Below are 19,342 nucleotides of genomic sequence, written 5' to 3'. Positions count from 1 at the left end.
TAATGTCTGTAAAAATTACTCAAGATGGGGGCATAGAAAAAAATGTCCCCATATTATTGTTAAACCTTTCTGTGCAGACCACCTTTGGTCTGCAACCAGAATTTAAGTTGTATCATCCTTTGTTTATTTCATGCTTATTACAAATACTGACTACAGCTTATCTTTCTCACTCTTCACTCTATTGCCTTGCAAATAAAAAAGGCCAAACCCATTGTCTAATGATTCCAATACATAATTTTAAAGATGCATGCATGTGATTATATGTAAGTGTTTATATGTAACCATCTATAATCCTGTATATTGGTATGTGTTCACGACACAAGCAGAAGACTGTTGTTTTTACACCATTTATGTTTTCTAAATACACTTATTCCACTATCATTCACAATTTATATATATTTTCCAAATGTTCACCAACTGTTTTCCCTTTTATTTTTCTCTCACATCAATTCCTTCAAGTTTACTTCCTCTCTGCTGTGCTTATTATTATCAATTAATCAGCTTCTCTATTTCCTTAGCACATACTTGCTTTACAATTTCCAGCAGTTTGAGATAGATTTCTCTTTCTCTCAAAACCTTGAAAAAAAAAAAAAATTATGACTGGACATTTGCCTTTTCTATTTTTAGTTACCTAACAATAATTTTATTTCTAAATTTCACTATTCAGTAATTTTTATTCAATCCATCTACACAGCTTCCCTAATTTGGATCATATATATTTTCTTCAATAAATGTTTCAGATCATATATATGTATTATATTTATTAGCAAAATAAAATTTTTTAAAACAGGTTTCTAATAAACTTCACTAAAAGAGAGACAGGATGAATAGAATTTCTTTAACCGGCAAGAAAACATCTAATTTCTATCTTAATAGTGGTTAAAATTTACAAATAATATGTGTTATAAAGTGTCTTGCTCAAGAACACAACATGCAGCATGGTCCAGAAATTGAACTCACTACCTCATGATTGTGAGCTTGATGCTCTAACCACTGAGCCATACACCTTCACAAGAGCAACAAACAATAGTAAATAACCCAAATTCTTGAATTAAATTTTCTTACATTTGAACATGAGAAGTAAACTATGAAAAGATTATTTATGATGATGCTCTTATGAATAATGATATGTAGTAAAACATTTAAATTAATAATGCTTGGATTCCATCCTTTATCTTTCTACCTATATTCTAAATTTCTAGCTGGAAAAAGAAGAGGAAATGAGAATGCAAAAGTGTTATATTACAGTAACTTTTCATACCAAAAGAAATCTTCAGAAGGATGAATGGTTATTTTTCCTTTTTTCATTTATAAAAGTAATGTTTTTTTATTAAGAAATTTAAAGCATATTCTTACTGGGTAGCGTATATTTTTAATGACAATCTGTACTGGTTCTGGATGTTGCAGTTTCTGATGGTGCTGAACATCTTGATCTGCGTAAGATGTTGGTTTGTAGTCATCTGGAGAGATTGATTTCGGAGACTCTCCTGATGACTGCACTCCAGGGGTATCTGGTCCTGGAAACAAAAGTACAGTTTTAAAAAAATAATCCAGGGAGTAAAAGAAATAAAATAAAACCTTAGCAAAGACTAAAGTGTTAGCAAGTAGGAAAGAAGAACCATGGTATTGTCATGGAAATGGCCTCGCTTGATTTGCAGGAAGGTGTATGTAGGAACTCCTTATGTTGTACACAGTATAAGTTATGGACACTCAAGGGGTATACTGGACTGACATACAGGCAGGCTAACAGAGAAGGTAAGCTTTGTATGTGGCAGATGCACTGGAACAATATACACTAAAGAGTGCAATGGAAATAGACTCTCTTAAATGCCTGGCTGGCTTGCTAGAAGTAGTTGATAACTTGTCATCTAGGTTATGTAATTAGCAGGAGAGATGGCTGTTCAGAAAGTATAGTAGCCAAAGTAAGGACAAGTTGGAAAATGTTCAGAGGGCTATTATCTCTGCTGACAACAAACATCTCTCTCAGAGTGAAAGGCAGGTTATATGGCATTTGTGTTAGAACTGTGATGTCATTAGCAGTGAAGTGAGCAGTGAGTGCACAAGACTTGTAAAGACTAGAAAGAAACAAGGCAAGTTTAATTTGATGGATGTGTGTTGATGGTGTACAATGAATGCCCAAGTACAAATGAGCTGAGAGAAAAAGTGAGTATTAGAGGAACCAGTAGTAGTGCACAAGAGAGAAAACTGCACTGATATGGATATATGATATGCATGGAGGAAATATGAAGCACAAGGCATTACAGGCACAAGTCTACGGGAGAAGTTGCATCTCATAAAAAAATAATTCAGATATGACGACCTGTCCAATCCATGCTAGTCTGAAAAGTAGATGTAAAATGATGATAGTGTATCATTATCATCATCCTTTTGATGTCTACTTTTCCATGCTTGCATGGGTCAGATGAAATTTGTTGAGGCAGATTTTCTATGGCTGGATGCCTCTCCTGTCACTAAGCCTAATCTGTTTCCAAGTAAAGTAATATTTCCCCATGGCTAGACAGGTGTTTCATGGAAGACTGAAAACGAACAACATTGTTTTTAGGAAGGAGATGCTTGTTTACAACCATCATGTATTCACAAACATAGGCACACACACACATACGACAGGCTTCTTTCAGTTTCTGCCTACCAAATCCACTCACAAGGCTTTGAACAGCCCAGGTCGATAATAGAAGACACTTGCCCAAGGTGCTGCAAAGTGGAGCTTCTAAAGCACAGCTGCATTGTATGTATGTATGTATGCATGCATGTATGGTATGTAAGTATGTGTGGTATGATTAATTTTAGAAGTCTGTAAATATTGGCATAATGACTCTCCCTAGACACAACAGAAGTTTGTAGAGTTGTTGTTATTTTTATATTCTGATTATGTGATAAATATATTTTAATGATACATACTGAATTGACTTCGTTGCTTAATAATTTTTATCAAAACCATTAAAAACTTTTCGAACATCTTGTATACAGTAGATAAATAATCGTGCCATATTAAATGACATAAACACTATTTACTGAAACTAGATATTGAATTCTTAATTTTTCCTCCTATCTACACCAATGTGAAGTCACATTACTGTTTAGGACAACGTAGTGGTAATTACATAACTATGTTTGGTTCAGTGGGCATCTCTTTGGTCAAATTCTTATTATGTATTACCATGAGAGGCTTCATCACAATTCTACACATTGAATTCTTACCTATACAACATATCTTCATTGTGATGTTGGTTAGAAAGCCAAAGGTATGCTGTCATTTGTCCAAGTTGAAAACTCAGACAGATGGAGGAAGGTATCAGGTTTCCCTGTTCTAGATTATATTTTAATTTAGACTGGAGAAGAATAACATACCTACAACTAAGTTTCTTGAGTGTTGTGCTGTCTATGCTAATACACTCTAACAACCTCAAATATACTAAACAAATACAAACGACAAACACTATTTTCATAGATCAATTTTAACCTTTGGTCTACAAGGTCATTTAAGATTTGTATTATTTAATTAGTATGATAGGAACACATTAAATCAGAGGCACTCATTTCTAGAATGTTTTTAAAAGAAAGGGAATAAAGTTTTATTACTTGCATATAGCTATGATTAATATAGGTTTCAGTTTCAATTTACACTTTCTCAGTTTCATTTAAAGTTTACATTTTCATGAAATACAACCATTTGTTTTTAGCTTAAAATTTTGATTCTTAACAGCAATAACACTCCAATTAAACATTCACCACAACAAATATTAGGTTAGTATTTTCTCCAGTTTACTCATTCTCTAACAATACATCTTGATTAATTTTATATATATATATATATATATATGTTTCCTTGTACATTCAGTATGCATTGTGTCCTTTATATATATGTGTGTGTGTGTGTGAGGAGGTGCAATGGCCCAGTGGTTAGGGCAGCAAACTCACGGTCATAGGATTGCGGTTTCGATTCCTAGATCAAACATTGTGAGTGTTTATTGAGTGAGAACACCTAAAGCATCAAGTGACTCTGGCAGTGTGCGGTGGCGAACCCTGCTGTATTCTTCCACCACAACTTTCTCTTACTCTTTCTTTCTGTTTCTGCTGTACCTGTATTTCAAAGGTACACTTGTCCCACTCTGTGTCACGCTGAATCTCCCCGAGAACTACGTTAAGAGTACATGTGTCTGTGGAGTGCTCAGCCACTTGCAAGTTAATTTCACGACCAGGCTGTCCCGTTGATCGAACCAACTGGAACCCTTGTCGTCGTAACTGACGGAGTGCCATAATATATATATATATACACACACACACACACACACACATATATATATGTATATATGACGATGATCATGTTTGTGCTTGTGCTCTCTTTTTCACTGCTTTTGTCATTTTTATCATTAGCTGGAAACTTTTCTGGTGTTTTGTGTCTGAACCTTGGTGCAGATGCATCTGATAAAGATTGTTTCATTAACCCTCCATTTCCAGTGTCTACACCTGTCCTTTTAACCCATAATACATCCCCTTGACTGGGCTCCTCTTCTAATTGAAAGTTTACTTTTAGAGATGGTTGACTGCCTCTCACTGTATCTGTTTCATCCAGTGATAATTGTGCATGTGCTGCTTGTTCAGATGGTAGAGGTGCCTCATCTACTTCAAACATCGATGTGTGTATATATATATATATATATATAGACAAAATTTGTTGAGACAGACTTTCTACAGCTGGATGCACATCCTGCGTGCAACCCATACCTGTTTTACAAGCAAGGTATTTTCATTTAACTGGCCCTTACACATTGAAAGAGATGAAAACACTGAAATTATGGATGTTTTGCTTTTTGGAGAATGTAAACAAAGACGCTGCTTTTGTTCAGGTAGTGTTAATGAGAACATATATAGAACAACATTCATATGTACCAAGCTATCAAGAACATTTAACATTTGTTTCCATGTTGGCATGAGCTGGATGGTTTCACAGGTCAACATACAGGTCACACACATACATGTAAAACCATATACACTGTTCAGTAACACACACACACTTCTGTTTGATGCCTAACCACATTTTCTCCTTAGTTCATTGCTGAATTATAAAACTCCTGCTGTACAGTATACATTTATTACGGATATTCTTACTTGTATTAAATAATTCATATTTAGAAATTACCATTCATATATATATACTCGATTCTGTTATAACATCAAGTTCTTAGTTAAAAATAAATTCCTAAACACAACAAATTTCTCATTAAGAATACTATATTACATATATTAGTGTCCAACATTTTGATTCGAAGTTTGTTTTTATAAATCATTTATCTACATACAACCTTACCATAAATCACTATGATTTCTTTGTCAAGTATAGTGAATTGATAAAACTTCAGTCAACATAGATTATTCATGCAATTAGTGAACAAAAACCTCTGCATCATCTATTTCACCCCAGAATTTTGATTAGCTGATATTACAGGAGTTATCGTGCTCACTTGTTGTATTGAGATTTTATAAAATCCTAGGAGGGAATTAATCAAAGCTTTTCAACTACAAGTGAATCTACTTTATATGTATTTAGCATGCAGAACACTCACCTAAAGTATTTTCTCTCAGCCCTATTTGTTAATTATTTTAAAGAGTGTTTTGAGTAGTGTTTATGGACTATTTGTATTGTAATATACAACAAGCTAGATTCATTCTTTAACATTAACACATTTAAGATTCTCTCTACTGCATTTATCTAACTCAGCAATGTAATTGTATCAGAAAACTGTTCAACTTACCAGCAGTTATGGTGTTGTCAGATTGATCAGAGCTTGGGCTATGGGTGCTATTGTCATCCTCGGTCTCTTCGAACTCTGTCTGCTTTTGTAAAGGTTTTGGAGGACGCCGCTCTATGGATTCTGCCATGGTAACTTCTGTCAATTTGAAGAAATATAAAAAAAAAAAATCAGTAAAATATAGATAACAAGAAGTAAAGATCAAGTGTTTTATTTCATCACAAGAAAATAAATGAGATGATAATTTTTAAGATTGTAAGCAGAGACCAACAGGTGGTTTTACTAAAATTTTCAAAAGAAGAATTGTTTAGAAGCAGTTACTGCAGTGTAACCATACAGAAAATAAATACACAACTGGCTTTCTATCAATAAGCAAAAGGTAAGCATTTCTTAAAAAAAAAAAATTCAAAAAAAATCTTTTCAATCAGTTTAATCTATTTCAGTCATATTTAACCAGATTTTTCCCCCCCAATTTCTCTTGAAATAAACAGCTTTTCTTTCAATTGAATTTAAAAAAATAATGAAGAATATAATAAAATAATGTTATCATCAAATGTGAAATTTAAATGAGAAGTCTATTTAGATGACTATCATGAAACTGAAGGCAATCTTGGGTAGGTTGGTATCAAAAGGGTTAAGCTATACAAACATGAGAAAATATGTTGTGAAAATATAATACAAGCTGATGCAGAACTTGAAAGAAATCCTTATGATCAGTACTTAAGGATATCTAAACTAACAACAGAGATCATAAGCAATAATTTAAATAACTGTTATGAAAACAGAAATATACTAGTGATATATTGGCATATAACGCATAAGGATTAGAAGATAGAGATGACAGATTAAAATATTTACTTTAAAAACAGAGGCTTTTATGAATAGACAGAAATAGACAATTGAGACAACAAAAACAGGGTCAGTCTAAAAATCAATGTTGATGCAAGGATGACAAGATCATATATTCTAGAATTAAATTGACATTACAAATAAATTGAAATTAAAATCTACATTGCTATACTTAAGATCTGACACCCACTCACACAACACTATACTGGTTGGTTAAAATAGCTGACACTTCTATAATTTCTCATAGGCAGGTATCAAAAATTTTTTTTACATCCTATGAGGACCTTACTGTTGTTTCCAGTCATGTGACAACAACAACAATACACACACACACAAACACACATGTATGTGTGTGCATAACTAACAATATTTATGCATAACACACTGTCTATTAGAAACTTAAGTTGAAATTCCAGGTCATTAAGCTACAGATTTATTTAAAACCAATTGTACACAGAAAAATAAAAGGGACTGCACTGTCCTGACATGTTTGAAGACCAATTACTAGGGGAGAAGTATTCTTTCAGTCTTCTGTGTACTATTTAAATAAAACATAAATCAGAAAGTTATAATAGCTAGACTAATTTTCATTTAGTGCTGGTGTAATTAAATAAAGATAAATTTAAGTAGTAAGATTACAGTTTACACACAAACACACACACTGTTTCCGTAGAATACTGTAAATGAATGACATTATTTGTGTGACAGTGACACTCATTAACAACAACGATGCAATATCAGGAAAAGGATACACCCATATAATGAGCTTCTTTCAATTTTCAGCAACCAAATTCACTCCCAAAGCTTTGGTCAGCCCCTGGGCTACAATGGAAGACACTAGCCCGAGGCGCTTTGTGATAGGACTGAATCAGAAACCATGTTGTTGGGAAGCAAATATTTTAACTACAGAGTTATACCTGCAGAAGTTTGTGAATATACAGGATTGTGTGTGTACATTTGTGTATGGGTATACATATATATTTACACACATGCGTGCACACACACACAGTGTGTCAGTCAGGGTGTTGCACTCACAATTGTTAGATCATGTGTTTGATTTTCAGACTGGAGGGCATATTTGTGTTCTTGAGGAAAACACTTCATTTCATGTTGGTCCAGTTCACTCAGCTGAAAATGAATTAACCCCAAGAGGGAGTAGCCCTCTGAACAGTGGGAATGTTGGCCTGCTTGCCCAGCCAGTGAGATGGTATCATCCGAAAGCTAAAATGATGCAGAGTTCATTGTGACCAGTGATGTATAAGTAACATCTGATAGTCTAGTTGATTGTGTGATATATACACACACATACATTTTATATATATATATATATATATATATATAAGTGTGTGTGTTATCTCTACATCTGTGTGTGTGCATTATAAGTATACATTTGTTTTTGCAGAGATAAATGTATGTATGATATACAGTTGACAAACAATATATATATAGCTGTCGCTAAGTTTTATGATTGTCTAAACTTGAGGAGCTTCAAAGAAAAACAACTGATAAGACTGGTAATCAGAAAATGACTAGATATGTCTATACTAACAGCCTTTCTGCCAACATTTTATTTCCTGTCTGCTTTCCCCTGTTGTATGTTAATAATTCCCACCCCCATCTGATTCCAAATATAAAGTATTTCCCAAAGTCAATCTAGTATAGTTGCTAGCTCCATGCTGAAGAATTGTCATCTTTGTAGTCCCCTAATGTTACATATAAAAGATACATGTCTCTGATAATTTGACAATAAGTCTTGGTTGTATAATATGCATTACATAACTAATAATTACATTATGTTAATGGAATGTATGTAAGATGATGTAACTAAATATCTTTGAAACAATCTCTCATGTCTTGTATTGTTTTCTCTCTATCTATCTATCTATCTATCTATCTATATATATATATATATATATCATCATCATCATTATCGCTGTTTGAATGGTTAGAAAATAACTGATGAGCCAGAGGACTACACCAAGTACCAATATCTGATCTGGCATGGTTTCTACAACTAGATACCCTTTTAAATGGCAACTACCTTACAAAGTAGTACTGAGGAACATGGCTTTATGCCAGGTGTATGATAGGGGGGCCGAAACAGGTATCTTGCATAGCTTCCTCATTTGAAAAGAGAGAAAGTGAGAGTGTACCCTCAAAGTACAAGGTGAATATAAAAAAGAGAATAGGGTACCAAGATAGGTAAGTTCTCAAAAGTGTGAATGGGACACTTGGGTGGAAACATGGTGAATATCAATTTGGGGATAAAATGAAGGAAATAGGGAATAGGTGGTGGCAGTAATAGGAAGACAGTGAGAAGATTAAGGAATAAATGGCACCAATTGCTGAATCTTAGTGAATAATGCCATAGTTAGAAGATATATATATATATATATGTATATTAATGTATATGTACATACATTAACATACATGATGTTAATGTATGTACATTCTTGTATGAGTCAAACAAAAGTATGTTGAGGTAGAGTTTTCTATGGCCAAACACCTTTCTGTTGCCAACTGCACTTGTGGGATAATAACCTCCTGTCCTATCAATCAACAAACAGCCAAGAACTGGAAACAAATGTCACAGTATGAATGAGCCCTTTGTCTACTAAGATCACAGAATATGTGAAGAAGTCCAGACAGATTTCCTTGTTGAATTGCAAGTAAACAACACTGTTAAGAAGCCATTGTTTACAAACCAGTGAACACGTGGGAAATACAAACTCTCACACACATACTCACACAAATATACACAATGAGCTTCTTTTAGTTTCTGTTGACAAAATCCACTCATGAGGCTTTGGTTGGCCCTAGGCTCAATGGTGCCACACAGTGGAACTGAGCCTGTAGTTGAGAAGTGAAATTCTAAACTACAGAGCCTTGTCTACAACAACAGCCATATGCATATATGCCAGTTGCAGTCTTAGTTACTTGCATTCAAAATGTGTCCCATCATTATGAAACACTGTATGTAATTATGTAAACATATCTACACACACACACACATATTCAACTGAACCCTTTTGATGCCAATCTACCTGAGACTGCCCCTAGTTCCACAATACAAACTTTTTGTTTTAAAGTGATCTAATTTACATTTACTTTTGTTTGAAGTCAGTTGACATGTTCAGCAGGTTGAAAGGAATCTGATTTTCTTTCACTACAAACTAAAAAAATAAATCATCCAAATAGATACTTGTAAGATTATTTTTGTTGATAAAGTCATTGATGATTCCCTGAAACATTAATATATTATTTTTAATATGCGTAGGAATTTGAGTACATTGATATAGACACCCCACTATCCATTAGACCATGCATAACATTCCTAATGGGAAAAGCTGCGAATGGTCTTTCTACAGTCATTATACCAATATAAGTGCTACTTAGATATATATATATATGAAAAATATTAAAGGACTTAGTAACTGTTGCAGTAATCTACAAGCAATTCACCCTTTTGTTACCATATTTATATTGAAATATACTGCCTGCCTTTGTTTAAATTAATTTTGAAAATAATAATTTAGTAAAATAACTTTATTATTAAACAGGTGTTAGGAACATAAATTAAAATGAAAATTTGATGCAAGGTTTTAATTTAGATTACTTCAAAAAGGAAGTTTGTATTATAAAACCAGGAACAGTGTCGGGTAGACTGGTATCAAAAGGGGTAATCAAGTATCTGAAGAAACAAGGTTTAGAGAAATTGACATCTATTATTCAAATAACACTGTAACTAGTTCAATAATTTGTCAAACATATATAGTAAGTTTCATATTCTTCACATAAAACATATATTTGGACATGCTTCAGAATGTTCAAATATATAATAGCCAATGTTAGTTACTGTCCATTCGTTTAAAAACATTAAAAGTTGATTAGATGTCAATGGATGTAATGTTGTTTTTAAAAATAAAAAAAATACAAAGTTGTCTTTATTTATTGATTCCATAACTATGCTAGTGTTACACATTCATCTTAAGAGGTTATAGCTTTTAATTTCTGATAGGAATGCTATTTTGTGATTTTAGAAAAACAGAAGGATACCATCTAGCCCTGAAAATTTATTTGGATCCACTTTTTAAAGGTAATCAAAAGTTAGAGATCGATGATATGACCCTTAATAAATGAAGTTAGTATTAATGTCTTTTTCATTGTTTAAAATAAAAACAAAATAAAAAAAACTTTTATAAGAATAGTAGTAGTAGTAGTAGTAGTAGTGTAAATGAAAAGTTGTGTGCCAGAAGTTAATTGGTATTTGTAATACAAATGTCGGAAGTCTATCTGGGATGTGGTGGAGCCAAGATTCTACAAAATGTAAGTATACATTCTACAAAATGTAAGTATACATTTGAGTTATTAGACAGTCGAAGTCATTTGCTAAACTTCTTTAACAGAAAATGGGTAGGTTTTGTATCTTCTATGTACCTTCTATAAAATGAAGCATTCTTCCTAAACCAAGATGCAATGGGGAATACAAAGTCATTCTAAATTTATAACTGTTGAAATAATTTATAGCATTTGGGAGAGGAGAAATTTTGATTTGTCAGCAATGGATTTTATTATCGTATTTTCCCAAGGTTTTTACTGTCAAACACAAAGACAAATGGATCTTTGATCAGTCACCAAATTGAAATATTTCCTTTTCCTCACAGCTTATGTAGCTGCATAAGCTTCTTTTTCTGGCAATATGGTAAAAGTCTTTTTCAGGATTCTTTAAGGAACTTGGGAGCATCTATTACTCTGAGATAGTGAGCATTAATTTTTATATTAGGATCTGTTTCAATAGTAAAATGCAAATCATCTTTGGAGCAGGCTCCAGTAGGCCATTTAATATAAACTTTAACAGAATTGTTACATTTTACAGCATCCTCAGATAGAAGGAAAAAATGCACTGATTAACAGCCTAATTTTCAAAGAGTAGGAAAGATCAAACTTGACAAAGTGTGTGATATTTTTTGAGGTGCAGATTGCTCTTCAAGAGGTTAAAGGCATTTTAAATCAGGATGTAATTCTCTAAGTGAAATGAGATAACCTAAAAAGTTAGTAGATATTAGATTATATTTACATTTACTTTTGTTTGAAGTCAGTTGACATGTTCAGCAGGTTGAAAGGAATCTGATTTTCTTTCACTACAAACTAAAAAAATAAATCATCCAAATAGATACTTGTAAGATTATTTTTGTTGATAAAGTCATTGATGATTCCCTGAAACATTAATATATTATTTTTAATATGCGTAGGAATTTGAGTACATTGATATAGACACCCCACTATCCATTAGACCATGCATAACATTCCTAATGGGAAAAGCTGCGAATGGTCTTTCTACAGTCATTATACCAATATAAGTGCTACTTAGATCGATTTTGTAATAATATTTATTTTTGGCTACATCATTGACTAGATCATCTGTATGTAGAACTAGGTAAACATATAGCTCCATGAAACAATTGATAGTTTGAGAGAATTGACAAGCCTTTTCTTATTGGAGGGTGAATTTTTTGTGTTGCCACAGAAAATGTATGGTCTCTAAATTTGCTGTGAGAAAATATTCAAATTTACCATTTAAATTTTCCTTGTTAACATTAGAAGGTTCACAGAAACAACATGATTCTACTAGCTTGTTGAATAACAATCTGCTGGTAAGGTTTTATTCTCTAGTGGTCTGGTCCTGATAATGTTTGAATGTATTTCTTCTACAAAAGAACCACTTATATATGTGATGGTTTCCTTTTGCCAATCATTATAGCTTTTAAAATTCAATCATGAACTAATACAATTAAATTCTGGAGAAATTCATCTTTGTTTCTGCTGAGCTTTGGAAATTGTGGAGGCAGAAGATATTTGGCATATGTTTATGGGTGGTTTCACATACATTTCTTTCTAGCTGTTATAAACAGCTAGAAAGCATTATCAAAAGTTGTAATCTTTTATAACATCTACTCTATTAAGTGCAATATATAGGAATAAAAGCTCTAGTTTTTTAGGATTAAAATCAGGATTGATAGTTACTAAGAAATACATGAATCCTCTTATCCATAAATTAAACTTTTTACCATATCGAGAATTTGTTAGAATGTCAAATTTGTCAGACCTAGATACCCTATCTATTTTCATAAATTCAGTAACCAAGAATTTTTAAATAGATTAAACTATTATAGCGAAAGAAGTTCCAGATATAATCTTTTAATCAATATAACCCTGTGCCTGTCAAATGTATCATATATGATGCATGGATGTCAGGGAAATATGTCCAGTGTATCACATATGACACACAGGATAGACAAAGAGATAAAAGAAATATATATCAGTATCCATAGCTGATGTACCAGAAGTAAGGGACAAACTGTTTTTGAAGATAAGTAGCTGTTATCAAAATATATACTAATCAGACTTAAATCAATTCACAACTCTCTTCAGGATCACTCCGTTTGTTATATATATTTCTGTCAATATTTTTAATGAAGTATATTCCCAGCCCTCATTTTGCAATATTTCTCAATCAGAATTTTTCTTTAAACTATACAAAATATTCAGTAAAATATTAATGAAATTAATCTAAACTTTGGTGGCTATTATACTTTTAGACATCTAGTGGATTATATTATTCTATGTTTATTTCAGTAAGATCTGATTAAAAAGTATTGGGACTGTTGCTATGTAATGGTACTAAAGTATGCAGAGTGAAGCCACTTGGTACAGAGTGACCTTGAGCTCTGTTGTGCATACACACTAAGTTATAACATACTCACTCCCGTTGTTTATAGCAGTGCTTGGAAGTAAAGTAAAGTGTGGTTGTCTCAAAACGAAGATCAGGTTTCAGCTGCACAAGATCTCCTTGATTGTGTACAGGAAAACTAAAACTTTATGGAAACAGTCATAACAGGTGACAAATCATGGATTTATGGCTATCACCCCAAATCCAAGGCTTAAAAGGAATCCAACTTGATAGGAACAAAATTTCAAGATGTCAAAGAAATCTGAAAGAATGCGACAAGGCAGCTGCTCACAGTCTCCAAAAAGGACCGTCAATGGAAATGATACTGGATAAAGTGTGTAGCTTCAAAAGAGGACTACTTCAAAGAAGATTAAAAGCTGAATTGATATGTGTTGTAAACTTCTTTTATAACACCAGCCCCAATACTTTTTGATCAGACCTTGTATATTTAGAATAAAGAAATGAATGTGCTTTGAAAATATTTTCTACAATTTAGATAAATGTAAACAAATTTCAGTATTATTTGAAACTATACTTTAATAAAATGCTAAATATAGAAAAAAAAAAAAAATCTAAAATGTGTATGCCATATTCTATTACATTTTAAATTCAGTAAATTATATCAATATGTAAAGAATATTAAAGCTGGCATAAACTTTCAAAAGAGCTAAATAAACTTAACCTTTTCATATCCAGAATAGTTAATTGTAACTTAAAATCCATACACAGTTTAAAAATTGCATCAACTCTCATATGAGCCCACTGCAACCACTAATTTTATCCTAACAGTTACCATCATCACTTTACTGTTTTAAAATGCTCTAGTGACTGTAGTTTTAAAAGTTTTAAACTGGATTCCTTGTAGACAATCTGCATATAAGTTTGGTTAGTGGTTAAGGTGCTGGACAACTGATGTAAAGGTATAAGTTTTTTTATAAATAATATCACTAATTTTGTATTAAAAAGAGAGCTGTCAAGATTTATTACTTTGTTTTCTACTTAACCTTGGAATTATCTCAGAAAAAGAACATCACATTGAATTTATGAATTTATAAACTTTATAATATTGAAAACACTGGCAGAAGCTTAGCTTTTAGATATCATTTTCATTGATGCATGCAATAGAAATAATGTGTCAATAGACACTGAAAAGAAGAGAAAAAAAGAGGGAGGACAGAAAGGGAGAGATGGAGAGAGATTATTAATTTCAAATGATGAGCTGATGTGAAGGAGATGTGTGAAGAGTTTCAAGTGGAGGAGAATGTTGTCCAATTCTCCCAAAACCAATAAATATGTGCTGTTTTCTTTTAGAAAAAAAAAAAAAAAAAAAAAAAAGCAACAAAAAAATCCTAACAAAAAACGCCCCCCCCACCTCCATTTTAACAAGCAATTAAAACTAAAAAGATAAAGAACAAAATTCTAATGAGCAATATGAATTATTGCAGGCATCATAAATGCATTAAGCAATAATTAATCTTTCCCCATCCACCATATTCACATACCTATGAATCTGTACACACATTCAAACCTGTCACTACAAATTTTATAGCCTTTAAAGAATATAACTGGTCAGCAAAAATATATGATTTCTGAAGCAAAGTACAGTGATGACTGGCAAAGATAGTAGTGGTGAGTCTGCACATTTTAAAAATTCAATGCAGCCTTCTTTCAAAAGTGTTAAAAAAAATCTTTTATCATTACAAACAGATAGTTTTTCAACACTCCTCAAACTCTAGGCTATCATTTTCATTGATAACAGTTAGGAGTACCTGGTCTAAATAACCATTACCAATCTGTTGAGAATATCAACAGCAGTTTATATGAAATGAAAGCTTAGAGCAATATTTTAATGCACTCTGTTATTGTTGATTTGAGACACAATAACTACCCAGCTCTCACACTTTAATATTGTTTAAATTTAAGAATTTGTCTTGATTCAGCCATGAAAACAGTCATCTCATTAGATAGTTCTCAAAAGCAGAAAACATTCTGAGGTAAATATTTAAAGTACCCGGTTCTTCAACTATCCATTTAACAAATTTTAAAATACTTCTCTACGTTTTCATATATGGAATTGGTTAACAGGTACTAAGCAGGAGGAGGAGGCTATGACCTTTACAAAGCATCCAAAATTTTAAAAAAATGATTCATGTTGATGTTTGCAGGTAAATGTGTGCAAGCAGGGAATTCCAGACAGCTGAAGTCGTGGAAGGGAGGACTGGGGTTAAGATTAGCAATTAATGTGAAACAATATAACTTTGGTAGGGGTGATATACAACTACTCAATTCCAAAGAGCAGAAACTACTGAAGTAGTGAAGAAAAAGTTTGTTTGGATATGTGTGTGTGTGTGTGTGTGTGTGTGTGTGTGTGTGTGTGTGTGTGTGCACATGCAGGCAGCAGCAGCAGTAGCATTCTAAATGAGGGTGTAGTATTACACTGTTGGTTTTATCTGAGCTTCGTAAGAGGTTAGTAGCTAATTGAAAATGAAATATTTTCTGGCTTGGAAAAGGAAGGTTAGTCTTTGGGATATAGTTTATGCTATGCTTGTTATGAATGTGAGGTAGCCAAGATCATGTGATACTGGCAGGTCAAGCATTTGAAGCAACTTTTAGAGTTTTAATTGTGTGTTACCCACAAGCAGAGTGAGTGTTTCTTTGATATGAACAGTATATGTCTTTGTACTGTTGAAAGAAATATGATTTTCATGTCCTAATTGGAAAATATCTCTGAGGTTTCTGTTCATGGAGCAGTGTAGGTTTCAAGTGAGGTGTCTAGGTTGCATGTGGATGGCATCAATGTTTGTAAGGTTAGGGAGGAGTGATGAGTATTTGTTAATAAATAGAAAGAAGATTGTCTTTAGGAACATAACAGATGTCTGGGATTCGGATGAATTGATAGGGTGTGGGTCAGAGAAGCACTATCAGCACAAAATGCAATGGTGCAATCTGACAGGAAGCTTACAGTCCAAGAAATGAAAGGGAGATAAAGCCTATAGGCAGGCAGCTTAACTCAGAGATCCCCATGCTGATACAGTTAAATATTTTGTTGATGTCAAATACAACATTACATTATGTTCACTGAATTTCTCAAAGATGAGAAATGACTAGAAAGTAAGATAGGAAAGCTGATCCTCAGTAGAAGTGGTCCTATGGAAGTTACACCAATGGGTAGCAAGGAAAAAGAAAGGCTCTATGTATTGCACAAGATGACTAATAACAACTATTTCCATCATCTATGAAATATTAGAAGTGAAAATTATAGGTTAATAATTGGTTCAATCAAAATAGTTGCCATTCTTGGGATGCCCTACAAGAGAGAAAGATTAAAGAGCTTGGTTATGATAGGAGCTAGATCTGAAGTGTGGCATTTGAAGGTAATAGAAGAGATATAGTCATAGCTGGTGGCATAGTTGATTTGAAGCAACCAGATGTGTTTTAAATCTTGGCATGTATGTGCACAAGATGATGGGGCAGGCATAATGGCGAAGGAAAGTTTTTGAGGAGTCTTGTCAAGTACATGCATTGCGGAGTGGAAGACAAAGTGAGCAGCAAATGAGGAAGTTTTCTCTGCAAGAATGTTACTTATAAAGACATCAAGGTAAGTAGTGTGTAGGAGTATTTAGCAAAGTTGACAGAGATCCTTTGGATAAGGGCCCTATTTGGGAGGTAGGAGATCTTGAAGTTTGTATGATGCACAAAAGAAAGGGATCTTTTGCTTTTTGAATAATAGTCTTGAAGGAGAGATAAATTTGTCTAAACATTGTAGGCTATGTTCTTCAACAGTATTGATGCAGTGCATTTGTATGTGAACCATTTAGCACAGTTGGTATAATAGGTTTTAGTTGTGCGAGATATATAAAAGTGTATGCCACAAAAGGATGGTATCAATCACCTGTTTGGCTGACAGGGATTGGTCAGGGATGATTTCAGATTTGCTGCCAAGAATAGTTAGCAAAAATGTGAGAAACTCTGATCAGCATGTGGAAGTGCAGTAAGAGCCTTGATTACTTAGTACTTGGAGAATCTAATAGATGTAGAGTTGGTGGCAGTTTGATAAAACTGAGTTTGGAGGTGAGAAAGAGATCAAGAGTATTATGAGTGCCTGTGTGTTGACTAAGGATATAACTGAGTGATGAAACTAACCACTGCAGAACCACCACACACAACAAAAAAGCATTTGGAGGAAGATTACCTCTCATATGACTGCTTTTCACATGAGTAAATTTATCAAAGAAGAAAGAAATAAAAAATAAACAATATACTGTTGTGATTGTCATTAAAAAATTACATAAATTATTTTATATCAAAATTGCCAAAGTTTTATGAAAGCTGGTTGGAAAAGTGTAAGTTATGAGAAAATATTTTATCAAATTTTCATTAATGTTTTACACAATTCTGTTAATATTTGTAGATGAGAACAAAGAGCTAGTGATAATAGTTAGTGAGTTTCAAAGAGAAGGGAAGATAATTAGAAGAAATTAAGAATAAATTTCATGAATAAACATACATGCTAGAGAAAGGAGAGTTTGATCTAATATTGTGCTGTCTTTCACTTGTGTCAATCCATTGTTATTTTCTGTACTGGTCAAAAAATTTCAGCTGAATTGATACATTTAAGTAAGAGAAAACTATTTTGTTAAGAGTTAAATTGAGGAGTGATGAAAAATATCTGAGAGATGTATAAGCAAACAAGGGAGCTTTTAATAGTATCTTGAACTCAATGCTCATTTGCAGAACATAGTACAATATGTGTTTTTTTATAATTATATTCTGAGTGTTACAGTATCATATTCAGCTAATGTATGTACACACACACACACACACACACACAGGCACGCACAGTGTAGATTTACTCAAGAATCCTTATAGATATAAATCTGCTTCACAAGCTGAAGCTGATTGTCAAAAGATGTGTATGTGTATGGTAACTAGGCATACATAAACCAAACAAGCCACATGTTGATTCACATAATTGATGGAGTTATTCAAAGAGATTGCCTTACAACTAATTAGAAATTAGTTGAGGATTATGTCTACACAAACTAAATAGAAAGAATGAACCTTGAACATATCTGTATAAAGAAAATACACAACTAGGTGTTTCTGCAACCACTTACTTCTTCAGCCAGTATACAAAAAGATGTATATAAATATTTCACTTACATACAGGGACACAAATTGTCAGAAAAGATGCTGTCTTCAACAACACAAATGACATGGCTAAGGTGAACTGGCTTGGCAAGAATTGAAAAAAGAAAGAAAGAAAAGGGTCACTTAGTTTACAAGGTGCATATGCCTTGTATTGCATTTTCCCTAATTATGTAATATTTCATCCTCTTATGTTCTACCAGTTACACATATTTATATGACTTTCCCTAGTCATCAGCCTATACTAGGCAAGCTATAACAATTGAACTTACTTTACCAGTGATTGATCCTTAGAAAATGAAATAGTCCATCTAAATCACTAAAATTACTATCAAAGTCCTTAGGTTCTTATTCCTACTTAAGATAGCAATGATGCATGTTTTAATGTCCATTTTTCTATGCTAGCATGGCTTGGATGTGTGTTGATTCTGAGGCAGGATTTTACACCTGGATGCTCTTCTTGTCACCAACACTTACTTGCTTTTCAAGTAAGGAATTTATATATTCCACAGGTCTTCAAAGTGCAAGGTGATATGCCATAATGTCAACACACACAATGAGCTTAATATAGCTATGTCAACCTAATTCACTTACAAGGTATTAGCTGATCCTGGGTAAAAGCACAAGACACTTGTTCAAGCTGGGCGAACCTGAAACTACATGACTGCAAACCGAACTTCTTAACCAGACAGTCATACCTGTGCCTAAAGGTATATTTTAATGTGTATATTTGTGTGCCAGCATATTTAGCTATTTTAATAAAATTCAATGATAATTTTAAAATACTTTTTAGCCCTTTGGAAAACTAACATCCGAATTACACTCATATGTTGCAATATATATA

General features: G+C 33.0%; 1 protein-coding gene across 8 annotated transcripts in view; it reads right to left on the bottom strand.

Annotated features, from left to right (window-relative positions):
* LOC106880470 (cAMP-regulated phosphoprotein 21) overlaps nt 1–19,342 on the bottom strand; it is a 158,759-nt gene that overhangs the window by 83,272 nt on the left and 56,145 nt on the right. For 7 of the 8 annotated variants that reach the window (XM_052967005.1, XM_052967004.1, XM_052967007.1 and 4 more), the window contains 2 exons: nt 5,775–5,909; nt 1,357–1,517 (listed from right to left, as the gene is read on the bottom strand). In XM_052967005.1, the coding sequence (XP_052822965.1) occupies nt 1,357–1,517; nt 5,775–5,901 (288 nt within the window). In that variant the 5' untranslated portion in view covers nt 5,902–5,909. Of the gene's footprint in view, nt 1–1,356; nt 1,518–5,774; nt 5,910–9,722; nt 9,745–19,342 lie in introns of those variants that run through there. The other variant, XM_052967006.1, reaches the window with a different exon arrangement.

This window comes from Octopus bimaculoides, chromosome 4 (genome assembly GCF_001194135.2).
Source record: "Octopus bimaculoides isolate UCB-OBI-ISO-001 chromosome 4, ASM119413v2, whole genome shotgun sequence".
Classification (NCBI taxonomy): domain Eukaryota; kingdom Metazoa; phylum Mollusca; class Cephalopoda; order Octopoda; family Octopodidae; genus Octopus; species Octopus bimaculoides.
The sequence above is the reverse complement of the archived record's forward strand: the minus strand, read 5'-3'. Positions and strand labels throughout refer to the sequence as shown.